Source organism: Chaetodon auriga, chromosome 8 (genome assembly GCF_051107435.1).
Source record: "Chaetodon auriga isolate fChaAug3 chromosome 8, fChaAug3.hap1, whole genome shotgun sequence".
In the NCBI taxonomy this organism is placed as follows: Eukaryota; Metazoa; Chordata; class Actinopteri; order Chaetodontiformes; family Chaetodontidae; genus Chaetodon; species Chaetodon auriga.
Genome location: NC_135081.1, coordinates 3,161,765 through 3,182,551, shown reverse-complemented (window position 1 = coordinate 3,182,551; position 20,787 = coordinate 3,161,765). Strand labels below are relative to the sequence as shown.

At 40.1% G+C, this 20,787-nt stretch overlaps 1 protein-coding gene across 3 annotated transcripts in view; it reads right to left on the bottom strand.

The window, feature by feature from the left end:
• The window catches only part of ascc3 (activating signal cointegrator 1 complex subunit 3), a 155,659-nt gene that overhangs the window by 65,579 nt on the left and 69,293 nt on the right, over positions 1 to 20,787 (bottom strand). For all 3 annotated transcript variants that reach the window (XM_076737118.1, XM_076737119.1, XM_076737120.1), the window contains 4 exons: positions 16,330 to 16,494; positions 6,831 to 7,007; positions 6,094 to 6,165; positions 1,827 to 1,961 (listed from right to left, as the gene is read on the bottom strand). In XM_076737118.1, coding sequence (XP_076593233.1) covers positions 1,827 to 1,961; positions 6,094 to 6,165; positions 6,831 to 7,007; positions 16,330 to 16,494 — 549 coding nt within the window. The remainder of the gene's footprint in view (positions 1 to 1,826; positions 1,962 to 6,093; positions 6,166 to 6,830; positions 7,008 to 16,329; positions 16,495 to 20,787) is intronic.

Here is a 20,787-nt window from a genome sequence, read left to right as displayed (position 1 = left end):
CATATGCATATTGGAGATTAAAAAACACCTATAAATATTAATGTGGGGCAATTTCCAGAGTGCAAATAGGCAGTGCATTATCTCTGTGTGGGCTTAGAGTGGAATCAGCCTGATGCCTCTTTCTTCGCCAGAGCAGGCCAGACTGACAAACACTCAAAGACGGACTAATGGAGTGGATAATATTCATTATGCTGGGACACTGGCAGAAGAGCTAGTAGTAAATTAATGTACAGTTAGTGCATATGCAACAATATTAGTTCATGTATGAATACTGTCCAAAAAGTTGCCCAGCTGCATTTAAAGTAGTTTCAAAGACTAACCTGGTCACAACGCACCATTTTTAGTCGCCCAACATAATCTCTTGTCTCTTTTTCCAGTTTTAGAAAGCATGAAAAATGATCTGATTTGTATACATATCCTATTTAAATGGAGGGAAGATTAGAGGCACATCAATCTTGGCTCAGCCGCAGGGAACGAAGGGAAAGGTTACTAAATTTATCACTCTGCCTTCTGTTGCAGAGATTTAAATATGGGAGTTGGAGTCTGACTGACCATCCTCTGAGGGAGAATAAAGCTCCACCTCTGTGTGCTGTCACAGCGCAGAGACCATTAAGTGCACACACACGCACGCACAAGCACACGCGGTCGTGTTTCTGTCACAAGCACAAGCACACACACAATTCCACACACAAGCACACACAGTGATGTTTCTATCATTTTGGGGGACATTGCATAGCCTTGCATTCATTTCCTTGAGCCTAACAATAACCATAACCACTACTTGCCTAACCCTTACCTTAACCTAAACCTAACCCACAAGCACGCACACACACACACACACACACACACACACACACACACACACACACAATGACAAAAAGACACCCCAGACTAACAACTAAAACACCAAAATGTTGGGAACACATTAGCACTAACTAATCCACAATAGTTCTCAAAGCTTGCAAACTGCTACTTAGCATGCCGGTGAACTAGGTTTCTGAACAGACAATAAGCTTAAAGTGTATTCAAGGGATTCAGCTTGGTGTTGCTCTGGATACAAGCCTCTGGGGAGCAGTTTACACTAACAGAGGAAAGCAACGTAAAACAGGTTAACTGTAACGTGAAAGTGGATAGTGGAACAAAGCTAATAGGCTGTGACAGCTCAGGTCAGTCTTATCAAGACAGTTTCCTAATGTAGCAGCCCAAATTTGCGTGTTAGACATGACTGAAGTTATAGATCCTTTGCACAGATCTTCTTGACGGGATGATTCCATCAACACAAACTGAGCTCTAATAAGATTTGATGTGTGGTGTGACCGAGTCTTTTGTGTTCCAACCTAAGAGCTGTGTTTTTGTTGCTGTTTTTTGCCTTGATTTTGATTTTTGCTGGAACAATCTTGTCTTTCCATATTCTTGTCTTGAAAAAGGAAAGAAACCATACAGACCTCTCTGAAAAGCATTGCCTCTTATTGTTTTTTCTCTAATCGCAGTTTGGCAACCAGCATTACGCACATTAACCCCTGAAAAGTTTGGCCCCAGCAACAGAACTCTGAGGCTTGGAAAATGGAAATGGCCCAAAACCCAAAATACCTATCATATGCAGTGTTGGCTTTAATCATATATATATACAGGCAATATGGTTTATGGAAACTGTCTTGTCTAAACATTGCTAACAGGATAAGGAAGTGATCAATAGGTAAGTATAGGAGATCACTCCTGCTAAACACTGAGAGAGCTCAAGAAGCTGAAATAGCTGAAAAAAGATATTGATGACTTCTATACTTTCAAAGAGGATTTAAACACAGATCACTGAAAGCTTTTTCTACCTGCTTCTCACACTGGCCATAGTCGGGACCTTGGTCTGGTTGAAAGAAGCATGTTTCTCCATGGTTCTTTGCCATCTCAATCAGCCCCATGGCCGTCTTCACTGTGGCATTACGAGCATGGACAAAGACCATCACCTGAGACACACAAAGATACAAGATTAGAGCTTCACAGCATCAACATAACCTATAATTCCACACAGGAGCTGGTACAACAATCGTCCAATCAGTACAATTTCAAGCCAACTGGTTCAACACTCAGCCGGATTGAGATCTTGTTACTGTGAAGGCCATAACATCTGATTCAGACCATTTACACATTCACCAAACCATTCAGTGAACCCTGTGACCTGTATGGAAGCGTCTGCATTCATTATGTTCATTCACTCATTTATTCAGGTATTTCCTTTCATTTCCTTGCTTCCAATGGAAGTGAAGGAGACAGAATATCTGAATATCTGAAGCTGATGTGAGGCTTCAGCAATGCATGAGCCTTTTACTCCCTTATTTGTGGATGCTACAAAATATCAAAACCAGAGAACAGTGGAACAACAGTCTATAGTGGCTGCACATTTCATATGAATCCATTGTGGAGAAATGATGGAAAAGTAAAAAGTGAAATGATGAAAAGCTCCTCCTTTGGTGTAATGATTCCTTAATTCACCTGTAAATAGCCATGGCATTGTTTAACATGTAACTGCGTAGCATCTTAGCAGGGGAAATATATTATTAGACCAAACAATATTGCATGACTGCACACACATGCAATAACCAGCTGTGTGTATGCTCCAAACACAGTGTGTCCGAAGAGACTGCTGCAGCAACTGTTATTTGTTGAAGGTGTTTTATCAGCACCACTGAGCTGTGTGGAGGCATTGTCGGCAGCAACCGCCGGTTTCTCAGCTTATTAAACTTCTTTCTGGCAGAATGCTTCTCACCAGGAGGGCGGTGGGAAAATCATAAAGGAAATTTCATCCATCAGATCCTCCCAGATGAAATTAATATATGTCACAGCCACTTCTTGACAATTTAATATTGAGTGAAGAAGAGGCCTCCCCAGCTGAGCAGTGGCCTCTGCAGCCTCAACCTACAAGCTGGACTAGACCATTGTACCATGTGAACCACAGAGATAAAATAGTTGTCAGTAGAATTAAGTTGGTTTACAAGTTCTCAAGGGCCACAGCAAGACTCTTATTAAGTGTGTCTCTGAGGGAGATAATGAGCAAGAGGGAAGTAAAAAAGCGAGCAAAAGGGTGTGTGTAAATGTGTGCACTTGCAATAAAATGATGCAGACAGGATAACAACTGTGCTCAATAGGGCGCTCAACTCCTGTAGCAGATGGGAGCTAAACAGTAAAGTCTGAATTCACAACTCTCATGTTCCCAAAAGGCATTCTGAGGCTGTAGAGTGGAAGCAGAATGAGTGGAGGGTGGTGGTTGGTGGATGGGGGAAGGTAGGGGAAGGAAGGGGAGGGTAAACTGGGGGAGATAAGGACTTGAGAGACTTCAGATAGCAGGTGTTCCAAAAGGTTCACAAAAATATTTACTGCAGGAGTTGCTATTCATGAAGAAGTTCAAAGAAACATTTTCAAGAGAAACCGGAATTGGAGTTAAGGTGGACTGTATTCTGATGCTGCACAACGTTACTGTGTGCCTCTTTAACTTCAAGTTCCAGTCCAAACATTTCACAGGGACAGTTTTAGTGAAGTCATAAAGAAGGATGACTGTGATGACTGGGGAAAAATAATCAGACTGAAAACTGTCTTGTAAAATGAAAATGATTCGTTGTGATGTTCAAAAAATACTCATGAGGGGAACTGAAACCCCTGAGGTAAGGTCTCAGTATCTACAACAGAACACCACAGGCATACATGAAGTCAGAAAACATTATCAGGCTAACAAAGGGGTCAAAGGCCACTAGGAAAAATGAACAGATCTGAAATGTGTGCATCACATGGTGACTCAAGTGATTGAAATTATGGCAGCCTGATAATCACAGTGAATGCTTTGGCTCCTGTTTACACTTACAAACATCAGTTATTCCCCATTTTCAAATTATTTTCTCTTGTATAAGTAAAGAATACAAAAAAAAAAAATACATTATCATCAGTCAAACCGCTGTGCTGCTTGTCAAAGTATGCTTTCCTCTAGCAAACATCCAAACCATCCAATGACTATGTTATGTTTGGAGATTACATTACATTTTTTTTAGAAACAATTCTTTTTTAGAATTGTTGGACTAACTAGCTCTTGCGTGCAATACACAAACAATGCTGTTTATTTCCATGTCTTCTATGGATCATCAGCTGGACATGCAGCTTTAGCCTCAGTCTCTTTGGACTAATTTGTGTATGTAGTCATTAAATCTTAGTGTCTTATATTATACACATTAAGCCTTAAAGGTAACTAAATAGTCTACATTTGAGTTGATGGGGTTTTAATTACATAAACACTAATTTCATTCATCTGTCTATCTTAAGTCATTGCCTTTTCCTCCCAAATAAGATATATTTCAGTGCCTCAGAGTCAACATTTCTGATATAAAATTAAACCTAATGCTGCCTTTATACTGACCTGCTACACTTACTTGCTGGGACAATTCCTATAGTAGATGAACCTAACACACATTATTTACCTGCCATACTTATCTTGAGAGAGGATATCAAGAAAATCCTTTTACCTTACCTGTCCCACTATCTGAGGAATAAAGTCCTGGTTAGATTTATTACGGCAGCTGCTTGCTGTCTAACCCAAAGGTACTAATGGTTCCTGGAATAATGAGTTTAACAATCAACCATATTCCTACTAAAACTGAGCCCGACATTGACAAATGTTCAGCAAACCAAGACATAAATGTCATGAAAAGCATGTAATTTAATTTTTATCATACATGATGACGCTGTTACAGCACTAATTTTAGATTTTAAAACAAATGATGAGTAAGCTGTTTGTGTTCCATGAAAATCATTGCTTCTTTTCATGTTTTGCAAGACAGAACCTTATAATCCCAGGCAGAAAATGAGTTGTTGGGATTAGAAGGTTCTATCTGCATTTGACCTGTTCCAAAAAACCCTTTGATTAATTTCACAGGATTTTGATATTGTACATTTGTTGTGTCATTTTCATGAAAGAGACTTGTTCCACGTGTAACTTTTGCTATCTGGAAAGCAAAAACTTTGAAGCTCAATGTCTCAAAAATGCTCAGAACGCAGATAGAACCTTATAATTCCAAGGTGGCTTCTGTGAAATTTTGTCATATTTAGTGCATCAATTCTTGAGTGATGGCCACTAATGAGCTTTGTGTGGTCACAGTGAACTTTGATTTCAAACGGCCAGAAAAGTGTCTGTGCAGAACATTAGGACATCACTGTGAAATTGACCTTTGACCTTTCAGATATAAAATGGTCAAGGGTCACTCAGTGACTAATGAATCAGTGACTGGTCAGCTTTCCCACATGTGCTTTATTATGTTCCAATCATTCCATCATTTTATACAATGACACATTCTATTAAATGTTGTCATGATTAGTGTATGAATTCCTGAGTTATGGCCAAAAACGTGTTTTATGAGGTCACAAAACCCTTTGAAATGAAATTCTAATCAGTTCATCCTTGAGTCCAAGTGGACAATTGTGCCAGATGTAATGAAATTCCCTGGTGTGGGTTGGGTGGGAGGTGTTGGGTTCATGAGAACAGGATGTATGTATGTATGATTGAACCGACAACCAGAAAACAGAACATCTCAGGACACAGGTGTTGCCAGCGCAAAGGCATGAAAATCATTCCATGCTTTGGCTGGTGACATGAAAAGTGAACGCATCTGTTCATCTTTTCCTTATAAATGCATAATCTCTGATTTTGTTTTTCAATGAAATGCTTCTGTGATTGAGCTGTTTTCAAAAATGAAATGATTACACAGGGATGCCCAGATCGATCATCTGCTGATCAGCATTCACTGATAATCAGTAAAAACACGCAGTCGTGATTAATGCTTTGTAGTCACAGATGGCGGAGGAGGGAGGTATCAGCGACTAACAAATCAGTGACCACTCCTCTTTCCCACATGTGCTTTATTAAGTTTTAGGTACTCCGTAGGTATTCTGTTTCACTAATGCCTCACTGAACTCCCACTCCTGCAGCAAGAGCAGCATCCTCCTAACATTACTTTACATTTCAGTCTTTAACACATTCACTCACACAAAAAGCTTTTTGTATATTGTGTAAACATGGGGACATTTCTGGAGGGTTCAGTCATGCAGAGGAGCCCTTACCTGGTGACCAGCTTTAACCTGCTCCAGAACTTTGTTGTAACAGACTTCCTCCATGTCATGAAGCTGCTGGATCTGAACAAGACACAAAATCACAATCAACAATTTAACTTTACAATGGGTAATTTAAACTAATGAACTGCAGCAATGTTTGCTCTCTCAAATGTGACTCATGGATCTCTCTAACAATAGGAATAAACACTGGCACTCTCTTTTTGACTGAGCAATGCTAGTTCTACTTGAAACACAGTGAAAACAAATCATGATGCCAGCAGTGATGCCGACAAGAAAATATGTAAATATAGAACCAAATTTCTGAGTTCATATTGGGAACAGCTGCTACATGCCTTGCTATGTGGCACAATAACCCAAATGTCTTTATGTGAACAGTCAACAAAGGTTATGAAGTGGCCTATGAAGATGAAGATGATGGCCAATGTAGTCAGATGACTACATTGGCCATCATCTTCATCTGCAGATTGGCCATGCTACATCAGCATGGCCAATGTAGTCAGATGACTACATTGGCCATGCTGATGTAGCAGCTGGGCTCTTCCATTCACAGTTAAAAGCTAAGTTTCATCTTGTAATGTAGTGAAGTCTTATAAAATGCAGTTCTTCAGTACAAGCATCCCTGTGCCACACTTGGTATGGTATGCATGTGTCACCTTAAAGAACTAAACTAGTCTACTTGTGCATGGTTATGGGTTCATACATTCACATCATCTTCATTTGTTTACCTTGTTGGTGGATTTGATGCCAACAAAGGTCTGTCCAAGGGGCACCGGTCTGAAGCGACTGTCAAAAAAAAAGAGGCCAATGTAGGGGTTGACATGTAGGAAGGCGGCCACATCCAGGTAGTTGGGCAGAGTTGCTGACAGTCCCAGGATCCTGATCATACTCTGGGTGGACTCCACCTAACCATCCAACAACAAAACAGTGTCACAGTTACATCAACCTCTTTCCTATGCATTAGGCAGAAGGAAAAGTTGCAATACTGGGGAATACATTCTTGAAACGACCATGACTAAGTGACTTGTTGGTCAACATATGAGAAGGCAATGTGTGCAGAAGTGAACGAAAAGTATTGAACATAGATAGATGATCACAGTGACACATGGTGAAATACCTTGGGTCAAAGAAACACAAGTCAGGTTTGTACAGTGAAGTTGTTTGGAGTAAAGCAACCGCCCTCCTGATAAATCCTGACCTCCATCAGAGCTGTAAACATTTCTTTAAGAAGCTAAAAGTGTTTGCTGCTTAAATGTCCCATGAGATTTACTGCTGTGACAACATTGCTCACATGGAAATCTAAAGTGACTGAAAGCAGCCTCTCTAGTCAATGAAGTCAATCATTCAAAAACACATGCATTAAAACAACACAATAAAGAAATCACCTGGAAAGCTTGTGCCGTTCGTCATAATCTAAAAAGGCAATGACCCAAGGCTCTGGAACACACCACCAACAGATATTTTTCAAAGAAAGCTAAAAATTTCTCTTCACTTCAGCCTTGACTTTCCAGATACAGGCCAGAAACCTTTGTGCTTTGCCTCACACTTATGCATTGCTGCACACCTTTTAAAGAGTTGGATTTTATACAATTTTGTCTAGCCTGCTCTTAACTTTATTTTATTACTATTATCCAGTGTCTTTTTATTTTCCATGTTATGTTTTGTATTGTATTTATTTTCAGCCTTTCATTCATTCATCCTCTATACCGACCGAAGCCGGAGTGCCTGGAGAGAACCCACGCATGCACGGGAAGAACATACAAACTTCACACAGAAAGGCCCTGCCCGACCGGCGACCTTCTTGCCGTGAGGCACATGCACTACCTGCTGCGCCACTGTGCCGCCCTATTTTCAGCTTTATTTTATCTTATTTTTTTATGTGCATTTTCTATCTATGTGTTTATGTTCATTCTATGTCCTTTTATGTGAAGCTGATTTCTTTGTTGTAAAGCTCTTTAAGATGCATTTCTTGTATGAAAGGTGTTATACAAATAAAGTTTTTCATTAATATTATTATTACAGGGACTGGTAGAGGTGGAATGAAATGTCCCTAAATCAGTAAGAATAATTTGCTAGGGTGGATGGCAGGTGGATGATTTATGCATACATATGCAGATTCAGATGACATTGGAGCCGATCCTCCCATCAGTTTGGGGTTTAGGAGAAAGAATGGAGGGAAGTGGGGTTCACGAAATGAAGAAATGAATTAACTGAAATTGAACATGTTTAAGATGCTAAAAACATGGCAGACGGATGATGGGCGTGGCACATATCACGACTCCTTTCAGAAAGACAAGGATAAATCTAAGAAAGACCCAAATTCAATCGTTCCTAAATGTGAATCTTCATATTAACTTGAAAGGTCCAAATGCTGTAAAAATGCATTTTCTATTCACCCTTCCCTCAGTCGCAAACCATAGTCTAGCAATTGTATCTAAGTCCAAGCACAACTTTTAAAGCCATAAAGAATATTAAAAATGGCTCTTTCTAACTTTTCAACACCCGTCTCTCCGTTCCGTCTCTAAATAGCGTGTGAAGGTTAACACGCCTACTTGTCAAACAATTCAAACAAACGCCAAATTGGTCCAAAAGACAGCAACAATAATAGAAAAACAAAAAAGGTCTATTGACTGCAACGCCTTTTCAAAGCAGGGTGGTCACGTCGCTGACACTGCGCTGAGCCACAGTGTGTTTTCATTTACAAATACAAAATCTAGCATCCCTCATGGGTGTACATACATACAGCCATATTATTGCGACGCTAGAGTTAAAAAAATATGCAAGAATATTATTATCAAAACAAGTCGTGTACTTGCTTATGTCTTTATTTTGTCTTTGAAACCTGGGGAAAATTCGATATGTAGTGTATCAACGTGGGTGAGGGTACAGAAAACTTTTTTTTTTTTTTTAATCTGTGAGCCTCCTGTTGGATGTGACAGGGAAGATTGGTAAGGCCTTTAATGTGATGCAGTACCTGTCAAACCATCCCATCAAGATAAGACCAAGCCAATCCCTGCCAGCGGCCCGGGCCTGCAATACACGTTCACTGCAGTGCTGCTGAACCTCCATACTGCAGATGTGCATCATGTTCACCTACAGAGAGTCAAACAGTCTCCTGGGGTTGTCTTTTACATTGCCTTTTACTTCATGCAACTATATGTTGAACTGCTTTCCTGGACAAGAGATGAAGAATCTAGGTTTCAGTTAAGTTTGTGGCATCATAACATTTTATGGCAACATACGGTAATTGTGATTAACAGCTGAATTTACAATTACCCCAAGGAGAGTGAGTAATGAGCTGAATAAAATAGGTCACAAAATAGACAGTGTGGTAGTCTGTAAAGTCCTCTGCGGCTTTGCATGCGGCGAGTTCCATGTAGTTCACAAAGCTCCAGAGAGACGCTTAAATCAACCAAAAGACAAAGAGTCCCAGCAACCTTCAGTGGATTTGCATGCACACCTGAAATGGTGGACCTTTGATCCCTTTATAGCGGGCCAGATACCAACACCCACTCAGCTGATTCCAGTCTCCACAAAAGAAGTAAGCTAATGAACAAATTAGGCTCCAACAAAAGATGCTGTCAAGTTGCATTATGGGAAGTGCAGAATGCTGACTCATAACAGAGATTAAAAGTCAAAATATCTTGGACACTGCTGCATCTTTTTAACCAAGCCTGATAGCAGAGCCTGAGCGCTCTTTAAAGTGAGCTACTACTACGCTGGGTCTCCACCATCAACACTGTAAGCACTCACCAAAATGTGTCCATTGAAAAGATATTTACTTCAGTAAATGTAAGCAGCAAATCTTTTACTTTAAGTCCATTGAATATACGTGAAGGCTATTGCATTACTCAAAAACATAAGAAATTGAGCAAGATTAGAACACCGCTATTACAAAGGTTAGAGAGACTATGTCGAATGCAGTGGCTAACAGGCTGCAGTACACCTGGGCACGAAAACGCAGTCCAAACCAAAGCTCTTCCAAGCAAAACATCAAAGTGACAACTGGCTCGGTTCGAAAACATTTGCATAAAAAGAGGGACAAATATCATTTAGTTTACAGGGATTTCCATACAAATGTGTCTGAAGACGTGAACTTAAGCACCTAGCGCATCAGACGCAGCTGCCTTAATTCCTTCAGCACAATCAATTATAGCAGTCTGTCAGGTGTGGCAATAATTGGACAGAGAGATGAAGGAGGTGGGGGATGGTCTGCGAGGAGTGCTGCTGGCACCCGGCATCTTCTGCTGGAGCGAGGACTGCGAGCTGTTTAGCACGCACACAAAGACAAACAGAAACACGCTGCTTCTGTGCCAGTCACACAGAGATATAATTAGTGGAAAAAGAGCAGTCCTTACATGTTCTACTCAGTGACACGCAGTAATCCTCTGTAGCCTCTGCTACAGAAACAGCATTAAAGGTTCAAATATTCTGTATGACTTATCTATTCTTTGTACCAGCTTGTTATTCTTAGAGGAACATAGTGCTCCTTTTGCCACACTTGCTTTTAGGGTCAAATATTCAATATGCTGGTAGTACACATTAGAGCATAAGTCCTGTGATATTCTATATTTATCTTTTTGTCAACCAATCCCATGTGCAGAGCCAAACCCATCATGACCTGATCCTAACAAGTCTTGTGCGTGTGTGTGTGTGTGTGTGTGTGTGTATACAAAGCTTGATACACTCCTCTGTGCCGTAGAGCTCCACTGTTGTCCAAAAACAATTAAAAACACATCAATGAGCCACGCTGGTGCACTGGGTGACATGTTCCTTCACCATAAACACACACACACTGTCACTTATTTTGACTCAATCCCACACACACCGTCCTGCTGCCACAAATCTTCAGAGCGAACCAAATGTGGTTTAATCTGCTGCTGAAAACACTCCTCAACATTTCCTCCTGTTTGGGTGACAAAACTACAGTGTTGTCAGAAATTATTGAGACTTATGTTATGAACCGTTTTTGGGGAGTTATGTCTTTGGTAGGCACTCATGGACTTGGGGCTGAGAACCAATTTGTGGAATTTGTTGACAATATGAAACCCATAGAAGGACACCAGCCTCAGCCTTTAAGGTAGCAACATCATGTTTTTAGCTTGTAAACTCTGTCACTTCTACCCGCTCATCACAGGCTGCATGTTTCGGAGCTGTGAGCGGGACAGTGACTTTTTTCCTCATTTCATATAAATAATTATTAGAGACCTGAGAGGGTGAAATATCTCAGATTTCACAAGAAAAAAGGAAATATTGACAAAATGTAAGAAAAAAATTGTGTAGCAAATTAGTGCTGTTTGCTAATATTGTATTGTACAAGATGAAAAATTTTCATGTTATTTCCAGGTGTTCAATTAATACATTTCCAATCAATCAATTCCAATGGATATCTAGATAACCTGGAGAGTCAGTGAACAGCAGGGAAAATGAACATGAACAAATCTGAAGTGTGTCTACAGACAAACATACGAGTCAATATACATGAAGATTAAAGTTTCCAATGATACGAAATATGAAATATTTCCTTTGTTTTGAATTGAGGAAATGTCTGTGTTCCCATCAATTAGTGCTAAATGACATCGTTCTTACCAGGAGATTTGCTGGGACTTATCAGAATTACTGGCCACCAGAGATTTATGTTGTGCTTGGAAACACTGCACTAACACCTCTATAATAAATGATAAATGTATTCACCAATCACTTGAACTTTCTTTTGTCAGCTTTATTCTTCCTTCCTTTTCTAGACTTTCTTTGTTTCTTTTTCAAATTACTTGTACCCCTTATACCCTTACTCCCATTTCTTTTTGTCTTTCTTTGTGTTTCCCCTCTTCCATGTTCTTAACCCACCCCCCCTCACTTTTCCCTCATTCTCACCTGCCCATCCTGGAAACAATCATTCCCTCTTTCCAGTTTATTCTCTCTTATGTCTCATCTTATACTGTTATTTTAGTTGATCATTTCCTGTAATTACCTTCTTTTGTTCTTTAAATGCATTTTTTCTTTTTCAAAAACCAACTTAATCTTCACAGAAAAACAAAATTCTATATCAAACATGCATTTGCTGATGTTTGGAAGATGCATTTGACTGAATGTTTGCTACAAACCACATTTCTTTGATATTACTGTGTGACCAGTGTGCAGATGTTCTGAAGCCAGACTTTTGTGAATGAAAAGGATTAAACACAAAATGTATTGTATACAGTGTGATTCTTCATGCAGTGCAGAGGATATCATTATTCAGTGAGCTCACAACATTGTGCTCCTCCTCACACATCTGCAGTGTGTTTGCTGTTATCGCCCATCGTTGCCCGAGATCAAGGCTACAGTTAAAGTAAAACCATAAATCTACCTGCATTCACAGGCAAGCTGTGAGGAAGACTGTGCACTGTATACTAGCTGCCCAGCACACAACTCGGATGTACCCTTAAATGGCATATAGTAAAAACAAATGCCGCAGACCAGCGGAGATGACGGTGTGAACACTCTGACTGGTGGTGCATGTCTGATGAAATGGAACAGACAGTTTGAGGTTCATAGGAGGTAAAATCAGATGTGCACCAGGAGAAATAGCACTGAGCGTACTCTCTTTTCCTGTCATCCCGCACATTTGGAGGTTAAACTTGTTTTTGTTTCCCTTCATGGAGACGCGACCCACTCCAGAAATGGCTGCCATTTTCCTTTTCTACCATCAGATTTTATTGCTGGCTGCCACTCATCTTTTAGTTTCAGACAACAATCCAGCTTACAGTGTGAGAATCAGTCATTCAATGGGAAATACACCAATTTTGTGCGTCAAATTAAATTTAATACTACTGCTCAGCCTGTGAAAAGAGCTGTGTAATGTATTTTGTGTCTCTGCAGGAGTTTTGTTAAGTCTGAGAAAATGACTCTGATTATGTCATTGTGATGTCAGCAGGTTAAGTCCATTTCTGGCTGGCTCCTAAGCACTGACAGCATGTGCCATCTGCTGTCCAACAGACAGGCCGTCAAGAGACTTCAAACTTGTGTGCTGCAGTACAACCTCTAGAGGTGTTAAGGTGCACAAAGTGCCCAGTCAGCCCTTCTTCAGTAATATCAGCTAAACCTGCAGATAAATGGGCTGTGAACCGAGTAAACAGCGGTCACATGAACGGACCAGTTTTCAATTACCTTGCGGTTAACCCTGCCAAGAGGTCTCTGCCGCTGCACAGCACAGCAGCTCATCCCTGCCTGTCTTTTTCACTTGCCTTGCTTTCCTCACTCTGGTCTGAGTCCTTTAGCATACATCTATTATTCATGTATTTTCAACATTTCTCAAAATGATGAGCACTTGAGTTGGTCCGTCATTCTCCAGTCACACTCAAGTGGGATATTTCAAAAAGGATTTCTTTTATTTGTGCACACCTTTGCAATCCGCACACCTGTCTATAATATGCCAATCGAAGGCACATTCATAAACTTTTTCAAAATAATTTAATCTCTGCCCTCCTTTCCTTTGCTTTTTGCTGTTGCTACTTCACCACTCCAATAGGTGCTCCAGTGAAAAACGATCACATGTGAAAAAATTACCTGGCAATACTAAATGACACAGAGGACGCGTCTGCTCTTCATCTAACCAACACATTTCAGCACATCATGCTTTTTTACAGCCTGCATGAGCGAGATGTCAATTATCCAATGAAATCTGCACACATAGTATATGGACTCTGCCACACAGAATCTTCACAATGAAAAGTACAAAACAATATTTCATAAATAGTAAAGTTACCACACAACTACGAAATAACAAAAAATAAGGATGGACTTTAAGACCTCAGTGAATATTAAATACCAACAATACAGAGAAAAACTATAAAACTTGCTGAAAAAAAAAATCTAATCTAATGCTAAAACCTTAATTCCTCTGTCTTAATTCCTCTAGGATGCAGTTTCTGAGATTCTAAATTCAAGAAGCCTCTTTTGGTTTCCAAAGGAAATGAAAATCACACTCTCTGTCGCAGAGCGACCGTTTTCACTAAAACCAATAACTGAATGCTTGGCCTCCCAAAGATCCTTCAGTGTTCTGTGATCTTATCTTTAACACTCTTTCCATGTGTTTGTTTTATTTTGCACAGACAGCTGGTCTTATACATCACATTTTTGGTTCTACGGATGATTGGTTTATTTCTATTCATAATATCTCCTGTGATTGGATGAGTGAAACGTTTGGTGTTCCATGTAAATTTTGCAGTTGACACAATTTCCACACATCCCACCCGGTATGTCGCTGGTGTACCTTTCAATTTACCGCATGGATATCTGGAACAGGAGGCTTACTTCTTGAATTTTTTTTTTTTGGGGGGGGGGGTTAAGTCCTGGGTTCAAGCTCAGAATGGTTAATTGACTGTGGCTTTTTCCAAAGAGGTGATTGCAAACTGTTTTCATGTTAAGAACGTATTTTGATCTCTAGGCTTTGTGAACAGATCGATCAAATTGCTACCATTTCTAACCACTTAGATATCCACTGTAATAGTAACTGTAAATGAGCCGTCATTGGGATACTAAATGAATATCTCTCATAGCAGTGGTGAAGGTATGAACACAACAATTTATAAATACTACATTACAAAAGTAAAAGTCCTGACTATAAAATACTTAAGTAAGTACAGAAGTACTTATGTAAGTATAAATGTACTTATCAAGTATCAGAGGTAAAAGTAGTTGATCTGCAGAAAAATGGCCCCTGTGACTGTATAATTACAGTGGACATTATTTGATTGTTAATACTGATGCAACAATATTTAAGCAGCGTTTTCTGCTGCAGCTGCTGGCCAGTTTTAACCGCTGCACATGCTGTTCAGCTGTGTGGTAGTTTAGTCAAACGGTTCTCAAACTAGGGGTCAAGATCCTGCTACACAAATCTGTTTTCACAGATTCACAGTGAGGAGCAGAGAGTAACAAAATGGAAATATCCAAGTACAACTTCTATTTAAGTGCAGTACAAACATCAACATATATCCACCAGGTGATAATGAGGATACATTATACTGACTTCTATTGGCAGTTCACTCACACGGATGCATCTAAACCCAGAACAAAAATTTAAAATGAAAAAGATGCATACTTCGACACATACAAGCACTTGCTCGCTCTCCACTGCCTCCTTAAACTCACTCACACACATGCTGTGTGTCTCTCTACTCTGACTCCCCTGGCTCTCCTCTCCCTTTGTGTCTCATTTTGCAGCCTTCAGTAGAGTGTTTAACAGAGGCTATAGGGAGATGTTGTGGATAATGTGGGTAAATGTGGAAAATTACTGGTGCATGACATGCACTGCTGTGACAGGAAGCTGATGAGGAGAGGTACAGTACTGCCTGTGAGCCTCTTTCTCTCTGTTTGCTTGTTGTGCTTGAAATGTCATTTGTCACACTGAAAGTGAATAAAAAGTGCAACTTAGCAGAAATAGAATGTACCGAAAAGAGAAGCATTTTCAGCACATGAGCCCAAATGGAGAGATATTTAACCTCAATACCTTCTGAGTACGGATCAAAAAGTATCTGTAGTACTGCGCATGGAAAACTGTTAAGTACCAAAAGTTAGCATTGCATTTCATACTCTGTAGCAGGGGTTTTAGAGTGTGACGGTGTGGGCCCCCTGTGGACGAGGCAAGACATCAAGACAGCTGAAGAATAATGTTGCCAAGTAGCAACTTAGCTAGCAATGGGCGACAACTCAAAGCCCATTTTTTACATTTTAGTAAATTGCTGTCGTCAAGTATTAGCTGTTAGCAGTTCCTGTTTCCCAGTGTACCCGTGGATGCACAAACAACTATCACTGGATTACTTGCTGAGGTATGACCCAGAAAACCAAAAAACGCAATGATTCTCAGTTCGCGAGTCTGAGCGCAGGCACAGGCTTTGCTGATACATCCTGGACACATTGGAGTTAAAATCTTATTCCAAAAAGCTGAAATTTTATTATGGTTTCTATATACTGTACATGGAGCTCCCTCTTACATAGAACACAAAAATATTGTCAAATTTTCTTCTCAGCACAACAAGCAAGTGCTCAACACGACACAACATGACACTAAAAACCCTTACTGAAAAATCTATGCTAATGGCCAGTGCCAGTGCCTTGTTCATGTCTATGAAAAAGAGGATATTCAGTGTTCAATTATTTAAGACTTTTGCAGTCTAATAAGACAATTAGAGACTAATTCAAACCATTTCAGGAGAGGACAGAGGGGCTGAGGGGAGTAGGACCAACCTGTCTGATGGTCCTGGCCACCAGGCTCTCCAGCACTGGTCCTCGGTCTTCGTGGAGAAGGTGAACTTCATCTAAAATCAGAAGACGCACGATCTGGGACAGAGCCACATCTCCGACACTCTTCCTGGTCACAACATCCCACTTTTCAGGAGTTGTCACCAACATCTGGAACGAAACATGAAGACATGAGGAACGCCGACTCAATACAAGCTTCCACAGAATGTTAAATAAATGAAGAGACAGTGTACAACAACAAAAAATACTCAAAAAATGTTCTTCAATACAGCTAAAGAGACTATTCACAGGCATTTTGTCAAAAGCACACCTACCTATGTGATCTAATCATGTTAATGAAAGCTGGAGCAACAAAAAAACACTGACAGTGTTCCTGAGTTTAAAGCTCTATCACTGTTTTCCAGCTGTGCATTTGTCATTGAAGGTACAGCCACATTGACAGGTCTTGACTATGTCAGCAACTACATAAACATTGATCACGTTTATCTAAAAAATACAGCGTTGTCCATAAATATTGGGATAGTTTTCTGTTGGCTCTGTAACTTGACATCCACATTAAATAAACCATCCATTAAAAATCTGCTTTACAAAGATCATCGATAATGAAAGAAATGCAAGAGGTAATATGGATGAGACCACTCTCAAGTCAGCACTTTAACCTCAGAATACTTTCAAAATAATAAAAGGACCACAGAGTCAATAAAGAAATGGTACCACACCAGCTCAAAAATCAACAAGGACTGATGGTACATCTTCTCACACTTTGGCAAATCTCCAGCTGGATCCAGTAATGCAGATGAGCCAGGCCTTCACAGGCCTGCCCAGTGGACATACACAAGGCAGAATGTCTGCAGCACGGACTCCGATCACAGCTGTTCACAGCATTTCACTGCTGCTTGTAAGGTCTGTATTTGTACACAACAACAGTAATCCCACACAAGCTACTGCACCTGTTACATTTATCAGACTAATTAAATCAATATTCTGTCATTATACCATTTAAACACTGGCTCAACTAACAATACCACCCATACTTCACTCCTATTTATGTGGATTCAAATGAAGATTATGAAACACAATCAATGATGTCAACCCAGAAACAACAAGACAAACAAAGAGAGGACTAAAGGAGTTCTCCACCGAATGTACACAATACGTTGCGCTTACTAGTCCAGAGGAGTACTACTCCAGAAAACAACTGTATAAGGTCCTTTGTCAAATCATCAAGGTTATCTCAGCTTGGTCCCGGAGTCCAAGAGAAACGCAGCATTCCAAACTGGGAGGGTGGAGTTTGAAGGATGAGGGCATTCATTACAGAGGAAACACAACGTAATTGACCTTTCTCTGTCTCTCTTTTGTAACGAGTCGACGGAACACATGTGTGCTTCAGTCACACGTTCACACTCACATACTCTGATGCGCGCACACCCTCATCATTTTATTTTATGCTTTCGCTGTTTTAATGTTTGCTTTTTGAGTTTATAGTTGCACATTTGCTTATTTTTGTGGATTAAAGGTGGGATATGTAAGCCTCTAGGGGTTTTCTAAATCTCACCTGTACAATTTGCTTCTTTTCTTTTGTTGTGTTTTTGCTGCTTTGTGCAAAAAAAAGAAAAAAAAAAAATCAATGCATCTTGATAATGTCATGGTCACATGGTTGTCATTTGTCCTATTGATTGGTTGCCGAATGTCAAGAAGGCAGGTCTTATCTAATATGAGCCTGTCAGAGACCAACACCAAAAAAAAAAAAGAGGAGATAAGGAGGAAGCACACTTCCACCCAATCAAGAAGGTTTGTGTTCTGCAGAGTAGTGAGAAGCAATGATAACCCCATCCCTGAAGTACTTTGTCTAGTTTTTGTCTGCACCTACTTGTGAACCACCATGAACTGAAACCAGTGCCAAAGTGTGAGCCATCGGTGCACAGATGGTGCTTTGATTTGCCTGATTTCCACTGCTGAAGCATCATATCAGCTTCAAATGAAGCTAAGAACGTCCATCACTGAATTCCCTCAACAGCCTTTTAAAGGTTGTCCAAAAATAGATTCAGAGTAGTCAAACACCTCTTTGTCCATTATTGACAGAACTTTATATTACAGACCGACAAATCTCTATGAATTCACCAAGACTATTGACACTCTTTCAGAGATTATTTCTCCACAATTTTCTGCTCATTTATTTGGACGACACACTGTAAAACCCAGAGCAACACAACCAAACTCCCTTCAGAATACTATGTCCGCTTCATGGCTCATCAATGCCCAATTGCCTGAAACTCCACTCATTACAACGCAGACAGAAGCACCTAAATCATAACACCATGATATAACAAATGTACGACATTACTCACATTGTGTGCGCTAAGTTACATTCGCTCCACAGGGATGTTCGGATGTCTGACAGCGTCCACAAGTTAAAAGAATTTGTCATATTTGATTCTGTAATTATATTCCACAGTATCAACACCCCTCACCTGTATCGAATGTCAGACACGGTCTTTGCACGTTGCTTAGTGCCCACAATTCCAGCGTAATTTTATTCTCCCTTTTCGAGAAAAACACTACAATGCATAATAAATGGTGTGTGAACTGTTTGGCAACCTGTCCGTGGGTGTGCAAATTCCTATTAAACTCTTTCTGTAAAAGCAGTTCATTAAACCTTCTCTAGTTTGCATTTAAATCAATCCATGCAGCCATTAGAAGCTGGCGTGCTCACAGAAAAGGAAGTGCCTGCTCCTAATTGGAGCTACTGGTTAATCTAAATGGAGGCTCTGGCAAGTGGAGCACAGGCCAAAGGGCTTTCTTAATTGCCTCACAAATACACACGAGGAGGTGTAGAGAAAACATGCCATTGTTTGGATGAATGGTGTTATTTAGCCTATTTGTCAATAGATTGCAGCAGGATTGAAATCAATCTTTGGAATCCACTAATTCTGTATTTCATACATGTTTCATACAAGTAAGTGTTTCTTAAGGACGACAATTTAATCAGAGAATAATCCAGGTTCATAAGCATGTACAAAAAGAAAACAATAGCCTGTACGAATTGCTCTTTTTACTAATTCATCACTAAACTGAAGAGCCTCAGGCACTGTAGAAACCTGGATATGTTTAAATAAACAAGAGGGCGGAAAGTTTTCATGATATCAGGCTTCTTTTAACACATGCCAAAGGTTTTTAGTTTCATTTGCTATTTTGGAGCACACTGCTCAGTTTCAGTGAGCTATAAAAGTCAACATCTAGAGACTCTTTCAGGTCAAATTTACATTAATGTCATGTGTTGGCCATTTTTAAGACCTCATTCATGGAAGAAACATCAGGGCCAATGACGAAAACCACTGGCAAACTATGTCCTCATGAGGATGGTATATTTTGTGGTTTATTTCAGTAAAAATGACATTTTTAATCAAATTTTCAAACCTTGCAAGTGAAATTGTCTTTGAACCCACCAACAACACATTTCAGAAGCAGTCCCTGCTGTGGTGTGTAATGCTGGAGCCCTGGCACCATGTATTACAGGTCCAGCAATCGCTTGCTTCATTTTGCACCAGTATCATGGTAAGATGAAAAAAAAAACAAGTGCCCAATCACAACTGAGTATGGAAATCATGTGCTCACACCTACAAGCCTCAGGCTATGAGAGGCAAGAGAGACCGATGAGAGAGCGAGCATGCGACTGGAGTCTGCATGTGTGAGCAGAGGCTAACGCTGAGTCCAAACGTCTGTCCTCTGAGCTCCAGATCTGGCCCTCATGAATTTTGGTCATACTGCGGCCTGTCTGATGTGCTCACTGTCACCAGGATGCAAGCAGATAAAATGTGACCCAGATCATCGGTCGATCAGTGGCACGTGAACTTCAGAAATCAGAAATCAGAAATACTTTATTGATCCCCGAGAGGAAACACATGTCAAAAGTCAAACGTCTTCAAATAAAGATCTGTGCTATAGAGTATCTCCATTGGGACTCATTGGAGTCTGGTAAGGTCTGGGCTCAGAGCACACTATAAAAGTCCAAAGAAAGCAAGCTTGAGGTCCCCAGTTGACTGGATAAATTCTGAATTTGGGAGACTTCAGGCAGTCTGGGCTTCATGTAACTTATGTTAAAGTTTACCAAACTGCAGGTATGCATTGAGCATTTGGATTAAGCCTGACCAATGAAAACTGACCTGGTTCCTGACACCAAAAGTAAACCAATTTCTTTCTCGCAACATTAGAAAAACTATCAATCACTCAATTTATTTGTAATTTGATCGCAAACGTCTCATGTGTCTGTAAGAATTAACATATAATTTACATTAAAGAAGTATTTGTGTTATCCATCTTTCACTGATTTGTACAAAATAATAATTGATTTCTTCACTGATGTTTAAAAGGTAGACTGGCTGTTTTTTGCTTTGAGAGCAACAAGCGGCTTCTTCTGAGATTCTGTTTTCAAAAGGTTAGCTT